Raw genomic sequence first — 15680 nt, 5'->3', positions numbered from 1 at the left:
ATAAGTAAACTTAAACAAAATGAGGTTTCTAGAACCAGGACTAGCCTTAAATCTTTTATCCTAATCCTGTGTGTGTATGTGCATGCATGTGTGTATTTTAAACTATATAATAACATGAATTTATCAGATCTTTAAAAGCAGTTTTTGGAGATGGTCTTAAGGGTGGCTGGTGGCTCTGTCTCACTTCAGTCAGCCTCATCTTCAGGTAGAATCTTTAGAGCAATAATGAGTAGATTGTTCATTTTATTTTCTTGGTTTTTTTAAGGGTTCCCAATATTTTCTGCCCTTTTTTTCTTTGTTGTGGTAAAATACACAGAACATAGAATTTACCATCTTAACCATTTCTAAGTACACAGTTCAGTGGCAGTAAATACCTTCATACTATGTGCAGCCATCACACCGTCCACCTGCAGCATCTTGTGACACTGATACTCTCTGCCCATTAAACACTAACCCCCCATCCTCCCCTGCTCCGGCAGCTACCGCTCTTTCAGTCTCTGTGATTTCTGACTCCTCTGTGTACTTTTATATAAGTGGAATCACACAGCATTTGGAAGACTGACAGTATTTTAAAGTGGCAAAAATTGAAGCTGAGATTCTATAGCTCAGAAGCTGTTACTTGGCTTTTTAAAGTCCAGTTGTCTGCATTGTGATTCATATTTTATTACGGCACCTTTGCAGAAACAAGTTTTCTCTACATTTGCTTCTAACAAAGAGAGTTATAAATGACTAATTTATCTCGTCAGGAAAATAAGAAATGGTGCCCTACGTGGACCACCAAGGTCAAATTAAAGACTACTTTCACGCTGCATGGCAGACAGACTCAACCTGGGGTAGGGTTTCACTTAATGTCTCATGATTTCCCTTGATTATCACATAACTGAGTCATTATGCCTAACTGATTTTTTTTCCAGGTGTACATTGTTTGTGTTTGGTGTGTGGATCCTTTATATCCTCAAGTTAAATTATACTACTGAAGAATGTGACATGAAAAGAATGCATTACGTCGACCCGGACCGTGTCAAGGTTAGATTTTGCATTGGCGTGATTTAAATTAAAACAATTCCACGCTTATACTTAAACAGAAATGTCATCTCTAAAGGGTTATAAATAAGTGGTCATGAAAGTTATAAAAGAGGGAAAATACTTCGTCTTAGCACTCTAAAATGAGGGATGACCCTCTCCCCCACCAGCACCCCCACCTACCCCCTGCCCCACCCTCACACCTACCCCACAGTATTGTTCCTCCATTTACCAAAGTCACAGGGGATGGGGGGGGTGGGGGAGATGGGTTGCATTTGCCACACTCTAGGGCACCTGTCATGGGGTTAGTTTGCTGTGATGTTGCCACTGTACACGTTCTCAGAAAAGGGGCGTGTTCTTTGAGTATCGCCTGTCATTCCTGTGTTTTATTTTTCATTTTAATGATTTCACACTGATTTCAAGATTTTTTTCCTTTAATTTATATTCATTTTTCTAAACCCATTGACTTATTAAATGCTAATTTCACTGCTTACTTGAGTAATTAAATGATCCAGTAATATTCAGTCCTGGATGAAAGAAGAGATGGTTTTAAATAAGGTAGCATGGCAGTAACGATATCCAACATGTATAGGTGCTTTACATATATTATTTAATTACCATCACGGCTGGGAGCTACCCCAGTATTCTCTCCCTCTTAACAGATGATGGCTGGGAGGTTAAGCTGCTTGGCCAAGTTTACATCTAGTTTAGTTAACCAGTTAATCTGGTTTAATGTATACACAGTATACACTATCCTAAGAGTGCTTCAGCAATATAAACTCATTCTGTCCTCCTAATGGGAACCATCATTACCTCCATCTCACAGCTGAGCTGAGGGGCAGGGAGAGTAAGTAACCTGTTGAAGGTTCACTAGAAGTGGTGGAGTCGTGGCTTGGACTCGGCCATGTGGTCCTGGCTCTGGGTGACTGGTCTCTACCTGGGTAGGGGATGTCCTCAGAAAGGAGCCAGAAGTTATAGAAGGGTGATGCAGAGAGGAGGAGGGAGCTTACATTTCTGACCTAGATTCAAGTCTAAATGCCACGTAGTCAAAAATGAGACCTTGGGCAAGTTACTTAATTGAGTCCCAGTTTTCTCAGCTGTGAAATGTAGGCAACAATATCTGTGTAAAAGGGTGGTTCTCAAAGTTGAATAAGACAACATACACAGAGCCCTTTTTCTAGTCTGAGTACTTGTTCACATGTTTTTACTTCAGTCTGTGTGTCCTTCAAAGGGCCTCACATACTCGGTGGGACAGGCAGGTATAAACAAGGAAATGAAAATTAATAGTTATTAATTAATAATCATAAGGTATTATAAAATATTATTTTATGAAATATTCTAAAATAATTAAATAAAATAAAAAATAAATGGCGCAGCTTGGCCAATGCAGAACCATTGTGTCTCACAGAGCCTCTGCCTTTTCGTGATGTATCTGTCCCCAGAGGTTCGCTGACTCGGCTCGGGTTTCCAGCATCAGCACGTCTGCTGGGGTGGAACAGGATGTGTCAAGCGCCTCTGCTCAGGCTTTCCGCCTCCCCATCTGGCTGGCCTTGCAGGCACCCCGATATCTGTCCGCTCTTGCCTTTGCTTCTTCGCCATGCTTCTCCACATTCTCCTGCCCAGTAATCAAGCACACCGTTGACTGACCAACTGCAAAGATAATCACTCTCGAGTCTTGTTTAATTGAGGAGAGATGGGAGCTCTCGCGTACAAGGGCCCAGCACAGCGTTTCACAAGCACAAGGTGGAGAAGATGTGCTTTAGTAACTCCTGGGGTAATTTTAGTGCCTGGCCAGTGCCATCTGTGTCACCCTGTGCTGTGGCTGCCTACCGCTCTTTTCCTTAAGCTGTGTTAAGAGACTAGGGACGGTTTGCTCATCCCTGCATATCTCAGACAAGTGCTCTGATCATTATGGCTATTACTCCGTAAGGTTCCCCAAGGAGTCCTAGTGACACCTGAGGATGACCAGAGGAGAGACTGGAGACCATGTCCTTGAGGAACCTTTGAAGGGATGGGAACATCTGTGTAGTCCGAAGGAGAGAAGGACTGGTGCAGGGGCCTGGGGCAGCTGCTGTTAGCAAGCCAGAGGCCTGGCCTACGGAAGGGTCAGCTCTGCCCAGGTGGCCTTAACGGCAGGGGTGCGCATCAGGGGGTGGCAGCCAGGCTGAAAGGAGAAAGGTTTGATGGTCCGAGTCATCTACAGTTGAGATAAATGGGCCGCCTTTGTGGCAAATCTCTGGAACTCTTTAAGCACAGCCAGGGTAACTATTTGGTCCTGAAGGTTGAATTCAGGCATCAGACAGTTGGTGGCTCAAGTGCTTTTCTGGTCCCTTCCAGCCCTGAGATTCTGTGGTTCTCTGCAGTTTTCTCAGTACCCGGCTGGAAAGTATAGGCTGCTTTCCCTGCTCTGAGTGCTGGCGGGCAGGCACCACTAGCTTCCAACTCCATGACTTTCACACTGAACTTCACCAGTTCTTTGAAACGCCTCTGACACTTACCAGACTCCATCTGATACAGTAATTTACGTAAGCATTTTGTTGTCTCCTCTAAAATAAAAGTTATTTGAGAACAAGGACAGTGTTTATAAAAATACACAGTTTCTGGGACGCCTGGGTGGCTTAGTCGGTTAAGCGTCCGACTTTCGCTTAGGTCATGATCTCGCGGTTCGTGGGTTCGAGCCCCGCGTCGGGCTCTGTGCTGACTGCCAGCTCAGAGCCTGGAGCCCGTTTCAGTCTGTGACTCCCTCTCTCTCTGACCCTCCCCTGTTCACGCTGTCTCGCTCTCTCTCTCTCCTAGAAATAAATAAAACATTAAAAAAAAAAATACACAGTTTCTGGGATTCCAGGAAAAGGGATAATGGTCCGATTGCCCTTTGGCATGCTCTGCCCTCACCCACTGACCCTGTTTCATGTCTCCTTACCTGCCTTTCTAAAGCCAGGCAAGCCCCACTGTGGCTGGAGTGGTATTTCTGAAAAGTGAATCTGATACATTGCTTCCCTGTTGCAAACTGTGATTTGTTCCCATTACCTTTAGAATGTCCAGACTCCTTAGTCTGGCCTGCAGGGCTCGTGGTGGCTTGGTTCCTGCCAATCCCGTCAGCCTCCTTTAGCCACCCCTTGTCCCAACACTGCCTGAACCAGGTCCAAAATCTCTTCACAGCTCCTTCTTTGAGCTGCTTTCTTTCTTCCTCACTTTGGTTTTGATGTACATTTCCCTGGTAACTAATGACAAACATCTTTTTGCGTGCTCGTTAGCCATTTATATATCTTCTAAGGACAAATGTTTGTTCAAATTCTTTGCCCAATTTTTCATTGGGTTATTTGTCTTTCTGTTATTGAATTACAAGAGTTTTCTCTATATTCTGGATACTAGTCCCTTGTCAGATATGTGGTTTGCAAGTGTTTTCTCCCATCTTGTGGATTGTCTTTTCCACTTTCTTCGTGGTGTCATTTTCAGCACGGAAGTTTCTAATTTTGATTAAGGCCAATTAATCTATTTTTTCTTTTGTTCTTTATGCTTTTGATGCCAGACCTAAGAAATCACTGCCTAATCCTGTATTTTCGTCTAAAAATTTTATAGTTTTAGCTCTTAATTATAGGTCTGTTTTGAGTTAGTTTTTGTATATGATGTGAAGTTGGGGTCAACCTTTTTCTTTTGCATGTGGATATCCAATTTTCCTGGCACCATTTGTTGAAATGATTTTTCCCTACGCTTGCTGCATTCTTTCTAAATTCTCTGCCTGGAGCTCTGCCCTCCTTTGCCTCTCTGCTACTTATCTTTTACATCAAAGCTCAGCTCAGGGGTTAGGATTTCTGAGACGCCTTCTCTGATCATCCTTCTGTCTTCTAGAAGCCTCTTCATACATAAATCCTAACTTGTCCTTTAAGCAAGCCCTTGGGAAATGGGGATTGTGTGCTAACATTTTGTATTAATGAGCATGTACTTAGGTATATTAAAGTCCAGAGGGAGGGGAGATATTACTGAACCATGGTGTGGTGTCTCATCTCTAAACTCCAGATTGCATAGAAAATCCGCAGTTAAATAATGGGCAATTCTTTGAGTATTTTTCAGTAACATACATTAAGTTTAATGTACTTTTAAGGAACAGGTGAGATACTTCCTCATACCCTTAGTAGGTCAGATACTTCCTCATATCCATCAGTAGATAGTAGACAGAAAAAAAAAAAAAAACCTTGGCATCCCCTTCCCTCTAAACCATGGAATATGAGTTCTCCATTTAGGCTGATTGGGCCAAGATTTAAAACCGAAGTTCATTGCAGGACCAATAACAGCCTCTCAGGGCTGCCAGTGCCCTGCCCTGATTGGCTCCAATGAGGATTCCTGACCAATCCCTGACAAGGGGGTGGGAGCATCTAATGGGCGAGGTCAGCTTCCCAAGCCCCACTGCCTGCCTGGAGAAGGGGTAATAGCTGCCTGAACAGAATTACAGCTCCCTAAGAAGGAGGAAGAGGAAACCAGAGACCCAGTAGTAGCCCACAGTGACCACCACATCAACCCAGTTCTAAAAGATTCTTAAAGATCATTATTTTTTCCAATTATAAAAAGAACACCAAAAATTCAAATAATACAGAAATGAATAAAGTACAAAGTCCCCAGTAGTTTGTGGAGAAAGAGCAGGGAATCAGCAGGTGGTTTTATAAGTCAAACATGTTTGTGAAAGTCTCAGTCAATTCAGAAATTAATAAAGTAGAAAGTGAAAGCTTCCTACAACCATGGTGGAATTAGGGGTATTTTATATTTTATTACTTGAGACTTTTTAATAGCTTTTTAATATTGTTGACGCTGTCAGAATGCCCCTCTTTTCACAGTGGTCCTGACAGCTTGTTCTCTGCTTCATTCCAGGCAGAGGGAGCAGTGTGTGCAACAAACATGTGACTCTGAGAGCTTTGCCTGTTAGATGTATAGCAAGAGTTGGGTATCACTGAGGATTTGGGGTGGGGAACAGCAGGAGAGAAGACTGAACATGAGCCGGGACCAAAGAGGGAAAACCCTTGAATGTCACACTGAGCAGGTCCCAAATCTGATGTCTGGTCATGTTTCATTAAAGCAAAACCAGACACCCTTTCCCCCAGAATAGAGGAAATGGCCAGGGAAGCTGGCCAGCGTGGTCCCGGTGTTCCGAATGGCTGTGAGGTGGCGGGCAGTATGAGCCCTCTACAAAGAGAGCCGTGTGTCCGGGCTGTTGTTGGGCATTGGTCCTTACCACCAAGAGCGCTGGGGCCAATTTGAATTGTGGATGTATGTGAGCAGAAGGTGATCTCAAAGCCATGAGGTCCTGTTAGCTCTGTTGCTGATATTCAGTCACTTGCAACGTTAGAGGGACCCTGCCCCCCCGCTGGACTCTGAGGATTGGCTGGTTGTGCTGGGCCCGGCCTGTGTTAATACAGCTGCAGAAGCATGGCCATGGATTTTGTCCTTTCTATTTAAGGATGCCTCTTAACATACCGTTTCTTTAAAACAACTAACAGTGGTCTCTGTGGGGACCCGGACGCTCTGAACATGCATTTTAGATGTGAAATTGCACTTAAGAAAGTTAGAGAAGAGACGAGCACGTTCGTGTCGGTCAGGTTCGGGCTGCACGGTAGCAGAAGTTTAAACTTGGCCCTCTCTCTTCTCAGCTAAAAACCACATAAGTTTAAACTTGGCCCTCTCTCTTCTCAGCTAAAAACCACATATCACCCTGAGGACTGCATTTTGTGCTGTGTAGTTAATTATGGCCAAATGTGCTTCTCTCTGACTCTGCTGACCTGCACTCACGTAGCTAAGGTAAACAGAATGACCTGGGCCGAGGTGTTAGTCTAGGTGTCTGCACCTCTAGACGGATTCTTTTCCCCTCCTTAGCGCTTCCTCCTCGCCCCCAGACCATCCTGGAATGTCAGAGATGAGGAAACTGAAGCCTTGACTGAGGTTTAGACGCTTTAGTCAAGGTTACACTGCTGGTTGAAAGATCTAGAACCGGGTCCAGCGTCCAAATATTCTGATTGGTTTTTCTTAAGGGTTTACCATGCCAGAAGACACATACCATAAAATCGACTCCTTTCAAGCATGCAGTTTGATAGTGTCCGTGCACTTACACAGTTACACTACCATCACCCCAGTCCAATTTTAGACCATTCCGTCCATCACCCCCGTGAATTACCTCACCATTGCAGTCTGTCCTCACCCTCAGCCACCAGTCCTGGGCTGCTTCTGACCGCCCGAGTTTTTACTGTGGTACTTTCTGTGACTCAGTTATTCAGATTTTGCCCTGCTTTTAGCCGGGTAGAAGTTACAGATGGTTAACTTGGATGTGAGTTGCATGCAGCAGTGGCTTTGCTCACGGTTCTCCTACGGCTGTTCTCACACATTTAGGGCACAATGAGTCATGCTGTGGGCGTCAGGGCAGCCCCTGGGAGGAAGAGGCCAGCACCAGCCTGGTACAGGTCTGGAATCGAAAGGGATGTAAGGTAACCCATGCCCTCTGCTCACGTGGTTGGTGGCTGACTTGGGCTGCTACCCAGGTTTAGTTAGCTCCAGCCCCGAAACTCTCCTCTAGTGCTGTACTCTGCCCTCGATGTAAAGGAATAAAAGAGAACCTTGCCGCTTACCAAGAATTACGCCATTTACTTCTATTTCAGAGGGTCATTATCCTAACAATCCTGCAGTAGAAATGAAAGCAGAGACTTTGCCGAGGAAAATCACTTTGATTTTTTAAATACCCTTCAGTGAATTTTCACATTGTGGTTTTCCATGGCAAATCGCCACCTCCCTGACAATCGGAACTACCAGATGTCTGTTTATTCTTAGTTGTGGGGCAGCCAGCGAGCTCAGCCTGGAAGACACTTAAAACACCAAAGCCCTCATTTCCATGCCTTGATTTGAAAGAAGCAGGAGATTCTGTGTCTTTTCGAGAGTCGCCGGCTCTCCGCTTCCCAGTGGTCCTTGCCCTGGATGAATGCCAGCCGGACCCCTCCATGTCCATCCATCGTTCCTTGCCTGTTCTGGCTTCCAGCTCTGGAGCTTTCTGCAGCAGGGAAGGGGAGAGTCACAGCCCTTTCTTTCCTCACGGCTCTGTGGGGCGAGATTCTCCTCCCCAGGCTTTTCTCTTTGGGGCTGGGAAGTATGGAGGGGGGTGGGGGGAGAGGCCAGAACGGCTCCTGGTTAGCAAAAATGGTCCTGGGGCTTTCTGGGGGGCTTTTCCACACCTCTAAATGAGGTGAAACGAAAGGAGCAGAGGAACCGCTGTCACTGTAGACACGGCCCATGGCATTCAGAACATGTGCTCACCTGGGATGGGCACACTGTGCCCGCGGTAAGTGAGGGCAAGCACAGTCCCCATCACAAGGTGATGACTAGGCCTTGTGCTCTGCCCCCAGTCTAGACAATTAAGTCTGAAGCCCCGGGGGAACTCTTTGCCAGAATGGAAATGGAACGAAATTTCACTCCTTCCAAATGAAACTTCTAAAGAGAAAATTTGGCAGCCCAGGAGAGCTGAGCCCAGGTTTCTGGCTTGATCACCTTCTTCTCTTTCCAGTCATGAGCCCATCGCTGGGCTGCTCGGGATTTCTTTGGGCACTTCTCAGAGGCTCATTTCTATCCTAGGAGATCTGCAAAACCAGACCCCTGACGTGTCGTTTTGGCCTTTTGTTCTTTAAAACTTACTGTTCATAACCCTCAGGCCTGGAGTCTAGAGACAGATGTGTGTGGCTCGTGTGGCCTCTCTGCCCTGCCCCTGCTGGTGGGATTTTACCTCTCTGCTGGGTGCAGAGTGACGTGGGCTTGGCAGGCCTTCCTTCTGGTGCTGCTCAGGGTCGTGATTGGCTCTTGCCTGGCTTTCCTGCTGACTCCTCACGAAGATGCCAATTCATATATAAACTCTCGTTCTCAGTGGTGGCATTTGTGTGCTGCTCTGTGTGGACAGAGGCTGTGGTTTTAGGAATTGGGGAAGTAATCGGACCAGGTTAGCATGCCAGCTCAGCCCTTACTGGTCACACCACCTTGAGCCCACACAGTGAAGATACTGACGGCCATTTTGTGAGGTGTCAGAGATCTAGTGATAGACTGAGGCAGTGGCCGTCATAACGTATGCAGCATTATCTGCACTCTGAGACTCAGTTCCCCTCTTCAGAAACAGGGCCGTCTCCTCAGGATGTAGGCAATGTGCTCTTCCCAGGTACTAATAACTTTTTGAAGCTGTCATTTAAAAAGGGAGTTGGGGGCGGGGGGGAGAGGAGCCTCTGCTATAATAAGATAGAGGTTTTCCTACAAAAAATTTATTATAGAAAAATCAGACAATAAAAATAACAAGCCCTTGAGGAAAAACATAGTTGAGGCAGATGTTTAAAATTATATACAATAACGATCCTCATAGTAGTATGGACGCAGTTCATATCCCATGAAGACATGTTCAGTCCTAAAAGTAAATATCCCAGAAAATCTAGGACTCCATATATGCACGCACACATGTCTTTGTACGTGCGTGTGCGTGTGTGTGAGAAGATAGCTGGGTGGGAGGAGGGGTAAGGCAGGGGGGCCAAGGCTGCTGAATGTGGAGATAAGGACAAAAAGCAGAGTGATGAAGGAGAACTTCCTGCCAAGCAGTTCAGAGGCAGAATTTGGCCAGATTGAGCCAAGAGGAAAGACTGGGACGAATGGGCCTTTGTACCATGTCCCTCCGTGGGCTGCTGCGTTCAGCTGGGCTAGTGTAGTTGGCATTCATGAGTCGTTCCTTGTTGAGGCAAAGCATTAACGTGCAGGGAGAATTGTATGCAAAACCAAGGCCAGCCACTTCTGTGTTGACGTGATAGAGTTCCTGGTTACATTTAGAATAACTTGCATTTCGGACTGTACAAAGCTCATTGCCCCAACTAGTAAATAAGCCTATTTCTCATCCTGGTAGACAGGAACCTGAAATAGAAGATTTTTTAACATTGTGGTAAAAACCACATAAAATTTGCCATCTCAGCCATTTTTAAATGTGCAGTTTGGCACTGTTAAGTCTATTCACGCTGCTGTGAAACAGATTTCTAGAACTTTTACATCTTGCAAAACCTGTACCCATTAAACAACAGTTTCCCACGTGCCCCTCCCCCAGCTTCCGCTAATGAGCATTCTGCTTGCTGTTTCTATGAATTTTCGTACTTTAGAGATCTTATAGAAGTGGACTCAAACAGTATTTGTCCTTTCGTGACTGGCTTATTTCACTTAGTATAATGTTCTCAAGGTTCATCCATGTTGTAGTTTGTGTCAGGCTTTTATAAAACCTGAGATACATCCAAGTATGTATTTCACCCCACATGTATTTTGGGAACAAGGGCAGGCAAGGGGTAGGGGGTGGGGGTACGAAGACATGCTTTCCTTGTATAATGAAGTAGATATTGTTGAGTTTATCTCCTTGTCTTGTGATTCTCTCAGGGTTTTTTCTCTAAGTTTCTGAGTACAAGTTAACTCTAAAAAGCAGATGTTTTGTGCTGAAAGACAGTAATCAGCAGGGAGCTCTATCAGACATCACAGGCGCAGAGTCATCTGTAAGAGGGTGTCTCTAATGCCTGAAAGGTTTTTTTTAAACTCAGACTGGTGTGATTTCATTCCAGAGAGCTCAGAAATATGCTCAGCAAGTCTTGCAGAAGGAATGCCGACCGAAGTTTGCGAAGAAGTCCATGGCGCAGTTGTTTAAGCACAGGTACAGTGTGGACTTACCGCCTTTCGTGAAGGAGGCTCCCAAGGTGAATGAAGCTGAGTACAAGTACGATCCTCCTTTTGGATTCCGGAGGTTCTCCAGCCAAGTCCAGAGCCTCTTGGAAATACTGCCTGAGCACGACATGCCTGAACACTTAAAAGCAAAGGGCTGTAGGCGCTGCGTGGTCATCGGAAGCGGCGGGATTCTCCACGGACTAGCACTGGGCCATGCCCTGAACCAGTTTGATGTTGTGATAAGGTACATGGGTTCACCTCTAACGGTCAGTTCACTGCTGGGTCAGTGTAGCGCCAGCAGCAGTGAGGGATGCGGGAAGCGCTGCAGGGGATTTACTGCTTGAGAAGCTGAAACACAAACATGAAAAGATTGGATGCCCCCAAACTGTGCCGTACCGACCCTAATCAGGCAGAACCTTTACAGAGGAGGTGAGGTTTGGAAGGCTGGGTAGATTCAGGAGGAAGCCCGGGCGAGGCAGAGCCAGGAGGTGCACACAGTGTTGGGGGGCGAGCTAGTGTGATGCCCGGCCTCGGGGAGCAGGGATCCGTGTGGGTGCGCCTCGCAGGCGGTGCTGGAGCGGACGTGGGACGCACACAGTCCGAACTCCGCTCATCCTAGATTCTTTCTGGATTAGTTGGCCGAAAATAGTTTTCCTGATTGTAAAAGTAAAACGTGCTCATTCTTGAAGACTAAAAAAAAATACAGGGGCACCTGGGTGGCTCAGTCGGTTGGGCTTCCAACTTCAGCTCAGGTCACGATGTTGTGGTTTGTGAGTTCGAGCCCCACATCTGGCTCTGTGCTGACAGCTCAGAGCCTGGAACCTGCTTCAGATTCTGTGTCTCCCTCTCTCTCTCTGCTCCTCCCCTGCTCGTATTCTCTCTCCCTCTCAAAAGTAAATGAACATTAAAAAAAATTTAAAAATACAGAAAAATGTAGAAAGGAAATAACCACTCATAGTACAAATAACCACTATTAATTTGCTGTGTTTTTTCCACTTTTGTTCTATATACGTACTATTGAGTGCTGACAGCCAGCTCAGAGCCTGGAGCCTGCTTCAGATTCTGTGTGTGTGTGTCTCTCTCTCTGACCCTCCCCTGCTCACACTGTCTCTCTCCCTCACAAATAAATAAAAACATTAAAAATTTTTGAATAGAATTTTTCAGTTTGTTATTGTGAAAATGCCTTGCATATTCTCATACTTATGTCTTTATTATTTCCTTGGAAATAATTCCAAGAATTCTCAGAATTGTTGGCTTAAAAATACTTGAATATTTTCAAGGTTCTTGATACACTTGAATAAATTCCCCCCCTCTGAAGGATGTGCAGAACCAGGAGCATGATGCATGCTGGGCCTTCATTAGATTTGCTCAGCAGGAGTGTGTGGATTTGACCAAAGGCTGGGCAGGCTAGGCCTGGGGACTGGGTGTCGAGGTAGTGCAGGTGTAATGCACGCAGTGTGTGGGCCTGGTGTGAGGCAGAGAACGTAGAAATGGAGATTGAAAGATCAAATCCAGGAGGTATATTGAGAAAGTAAATCGTGGGACTTTCTGACAGCTTGACAGTTAACGTCAAGGGACGCCAGGACTTCTAGTCTGGGAGTCTCAGATGTTAGCAGAACTGCTGTCAGAAGTGGAGGAGTTAGGGGAAAAAAATCTCTGGTTAGCGAGGGAGTATGACAAGATCCATTTCAGATATTTTGAGTCTGAAAGTTTTATGTTCACACAATGCCTTTGTCTCCAGTAGCTGCGATCTCAGGCAAGTTTCCTAATTGTCCTGTGTCTCTGTTTCCTCATCTGTAGGTGGAGGAAGTCATAGTATGTACCTTATAGGCTTACGTAACCACAAAATGGATTCACAGATGTAAACCTCTTAGAACTTAGGGTAAAGCATTTAGTGTTGGGCTTGAGGTAAAGGCTCAGTAGATGTTAGCTCTATTTGGAGAATTTGTAGGATAGGTGGGGGCTCAGGAGGAGAGGATGGGGGTGTAAAGTGTTTGTAGGAAAGAATCTGCCTTTTGTAAGAGCCAAGATAGAAGAAATAGATAAGAACCTTGTTTTTTTGTTTTTTTTTTTTAAGGTTTTATTTATTTTTGAGAGACAGAGAGAGACTGAGCATGAGCAGGGGAGGGGCAGAGACAGGGAGACAGAAATCAAAGCAGGCTCCAGGCTCCGAGCTGTCAGCACAGAGCCAGATGCAGGGCTTGAACTCATGAGCTGTGATATCATGACCTGAGCTGAAGTTGGACACTTAACCAACTGAGCCACCCAGGCTCCCAAGAACCTAGTTTTAAGGCTAAAGGGGGTACCGTAGGCCCCAGTGGCCAGAGAGCAGGAATGGTGTGAGGTGAGGGGGTAGGAGTGAGGCTTTGAGGGCTGTAAGTGTTGGGGTGAAGGAGGCTCTCACCACTCCCTTTCATTGGATGCTTCTGTGTGCCAGACACTACATCATGTGCTTTTGATGTCCTCATTCCTCCGTGAAGCAATCACTGCTAGTATCATAGATGAGGACATTGAGGGCCCAGGGTCCAGGCCAGATGCTAGTGGTCCACATGCAGGGTATGAGGCTTTTCAGAACTTAATCCCGGGTTCCATGTGATCAGCTGAAAGATGTGTGTGCAGGCAGCACTGGGAAAGCAGACAGGGCCCCGTGCCCCTCTAATGGTGCATGACAGGAATACAGGAAGAGAAGAGGAGAAAAACCTCCGGACCAGAGGAGAGGTATGGGAGGAGGGAAGGGTGGCCCAGGGCTGGTCTTGCGGGGCTGTGGGATTTGGCTCTTCGGGGAGGAGGTAGGCGGGGAGATCTTGGGTGTGGAGCAACCCGCCCCCCTCCCCTGGCAAGAGGAGGGAGGGGCTGGGAGAGTGGGAAAGGGGCTGGAAGGTGCCTCGATGCCCAGTGGTGGCCCACAGATCACCAGACCGGGAGCATGGACTTCATGCATGGGCATTGGGAGGCCACTGAGTGCCGGGGACAGAGGAAGGGTGGCTTAGCCAGATTATGAGGGAGACTATCAGTGAAGAAGCCTTTGGAGGGTAACTATTCAGTTTGAAAGAATTCCAAATTTAATAGAAAAGTTGCAAGAATAGTACAAAGAACTCACATTCCCCCTTCTCCCAGATTCTTTACCTGGTAACGCTTTATCACGTGGCTTTACAATTTTTTCTCTCTCTACATTGTTTTTCTTTTCCGAACCCTTCTATAGTTGCAGATATCAAGCCCCTTTAGCCCTAAACAAGTCAGCATGCATTTCCCGAGAACAAGGCCATTCTATTATAGAACTGCAGAACCACAGAACAATATTGAGGATCAGGAAATTAACATCAATAAAATTTAGACCCCTCTACATCCTTATCCAAATTTCATCAACCACACTGATAACATCCTTTATTTTAAAATAAGAAAAGACTCTTGAATACTGAGAACCAACTGAGGGTTGATGGGGGTGGGGGAGAGGGGAAGGGGGGTTATGGGCATGGAGGAGGGCACTGGTTGGAATGAGCACTGGGTATTATATGGAAACCAACTTGACAATAAACTATAAAAGAAAAATAAAATAAGAAAAGAAAGGGGAATAAATAACCACCTCAGGGGCATGCCTTGCATTTAGTCGTCATGTCTAGTAATACCTCGTGATAATCTAGAGGTAGGTATCAGATCTAGAAGAAGTGACAGAGGAATAGAGAAGAAAAGTTGAGATACAGGTGTGATAAAATAGGAGAAGAACCAGACAGACATTTTTTGAGATTACCAAACTCTTTAACTGGGTCAGTGGTATTGCTTTCAGAAGAATTCTTAGAATTTGCCCCTAAACAACCAGCCTGGTAAGAGCCTTTGTTGATCTGACCGTTTTAAGTGTCCGAGATGCTTGCTTTAAGGATGCACTCGGGCCTGTTGCCCTCCCTGGTCCTGACTCTGTGAGTCTAAGTGTGGTTTGTGTCTGCCTTGCCCTGGTTGCTAGGTTTCCTTCCTGCTTACCTTTTTGAGTTCCTGGCAAGAACTGCTAATACCTGAACACAGTGGGAAACTTTCAAGGAAACCTCACTGGTGCCCAGAGAAAGCCTAAAATGTATGTTTGGGTTGGCTTGAAATGGCAGGACTACATGGGATAGCTTGACATTCAGAGCTAAGTTTTGGGTGTCCCTCAGGGACTCGAGGCTGCTGGGAGGGATGTCTTCCCCTCCAACCCACAGCTTATTCCCAGTCCTAAAATGTGGGGAGCGCAGTGCAGGGACTTTGCATGATATGATCAGAGGGTTGATGGCTTGCTTTGTCGTTTATCTTTGTCCTTTTTATTTAAATAGGTTAAACAGTGCACCAGTTGAGGGATATTCAGAGCATGTTGGTAATAAAACTACTATAAGGATGACTTACCCAGAGGGCGCGCCACTGTCTGACCTTGACTATTATTCCAATGACTTGTTTGTTGCTGTTTTATTTAAGAGTGTTGACTTCAACTGGCTTCAAGCAATGGTGAAAAATGAAACCCTGGTAAGCACTAGAAATCCAGCCATCTATTATTCTTTCATAAGAAGCGGAAGGGTCTCTAATTTGTAATTACAGACTTATATTTTTTAAACAAACACTGGCCTACATATATTTGACCCCTGAACCACTTGGGTTCAAACTGCATGGGTCCACTTATACACAGATTGTTTTCCGTAAGTACAGTATAATCTTGTAAATGTACTTTGTCTTCCTTAGGATTTTCTTAATAACATTTCCTTTTCTCTAGCTTACTTTACTGTAAGAGTATAATATATAATACATATACAGAAGATGTGTTAATGGGCTCTTCATATTATTGGTAACGCTTCTGGTCAGCAGTAAGCTATCAGTAGTTAAGTTTTTGGGAAGTCCAAAGTTATCTGTGGGGGCCCCTGGGTGGTTCAGTCAGTTAAGTGTCTGACTCTTGATCTCAGGGTCATGAGTTCAAGCCCCCCCATTGGGGTCCACAATGGACATGG

The 15680-nt window shown here is 45.6% G+C and overlaps 1 protein-coding gene across 2 annotated transcripts in view; it reads left to right on the top strand.

Annotated features, from left to right (window-relative positions):
* ST3GAL5 (ST3 beta-galactoside alpha-2,3-sialyltransferase 5) overlaps nucleotides 1–15680 on the top strand; it is a 54737-nt gene that overhangs the window by 28199 nt on the left and 10858 nt on the right. For both annotated transcript variants that reach the window (XR_013335729.1, XM_077766662.1), the window contains exons 3-5: nucleotides 915–1026; nucleotides 10617–10960; nucleotides 15018–15204. Coding sequence is in view for 1 of the 2 variants with exons in the window: in XM_077766662.1 (XP_077622788.1) it covers nucleotides 915–1026; nucleotides 10617–10960; nucleotides 15018–15204 (643 nt within the window). In the remaining variant the exon portion in view is untranslated. The remainder of the gene's footprint in view (nucleotides 1–914; nucleotides 1027–10616; nucleotides 10961–15017; nucleotides 15205–15680) is intronic.

This window comes from Crocuta crocuta, unplaced genomic scaffold (assembly GCF_008692635.1).
Source record: "Crocuta crocuta isolate KB4526 unplaced genomic scaffold, BGI_CrCroc_1.0 scaffold275, whole genome shotgun sequence".
Lineage (NCBI taxonomy): Eukaryota > Metazoa > Chordata > Mammalia > Carnivora > Hyaenidae > Crocuta > Crocuta crocuta.
Note: the sequence above shows the minus strand (reverse complement) of the source record. Positions and strands in the feature narration are given on the sequence as shown.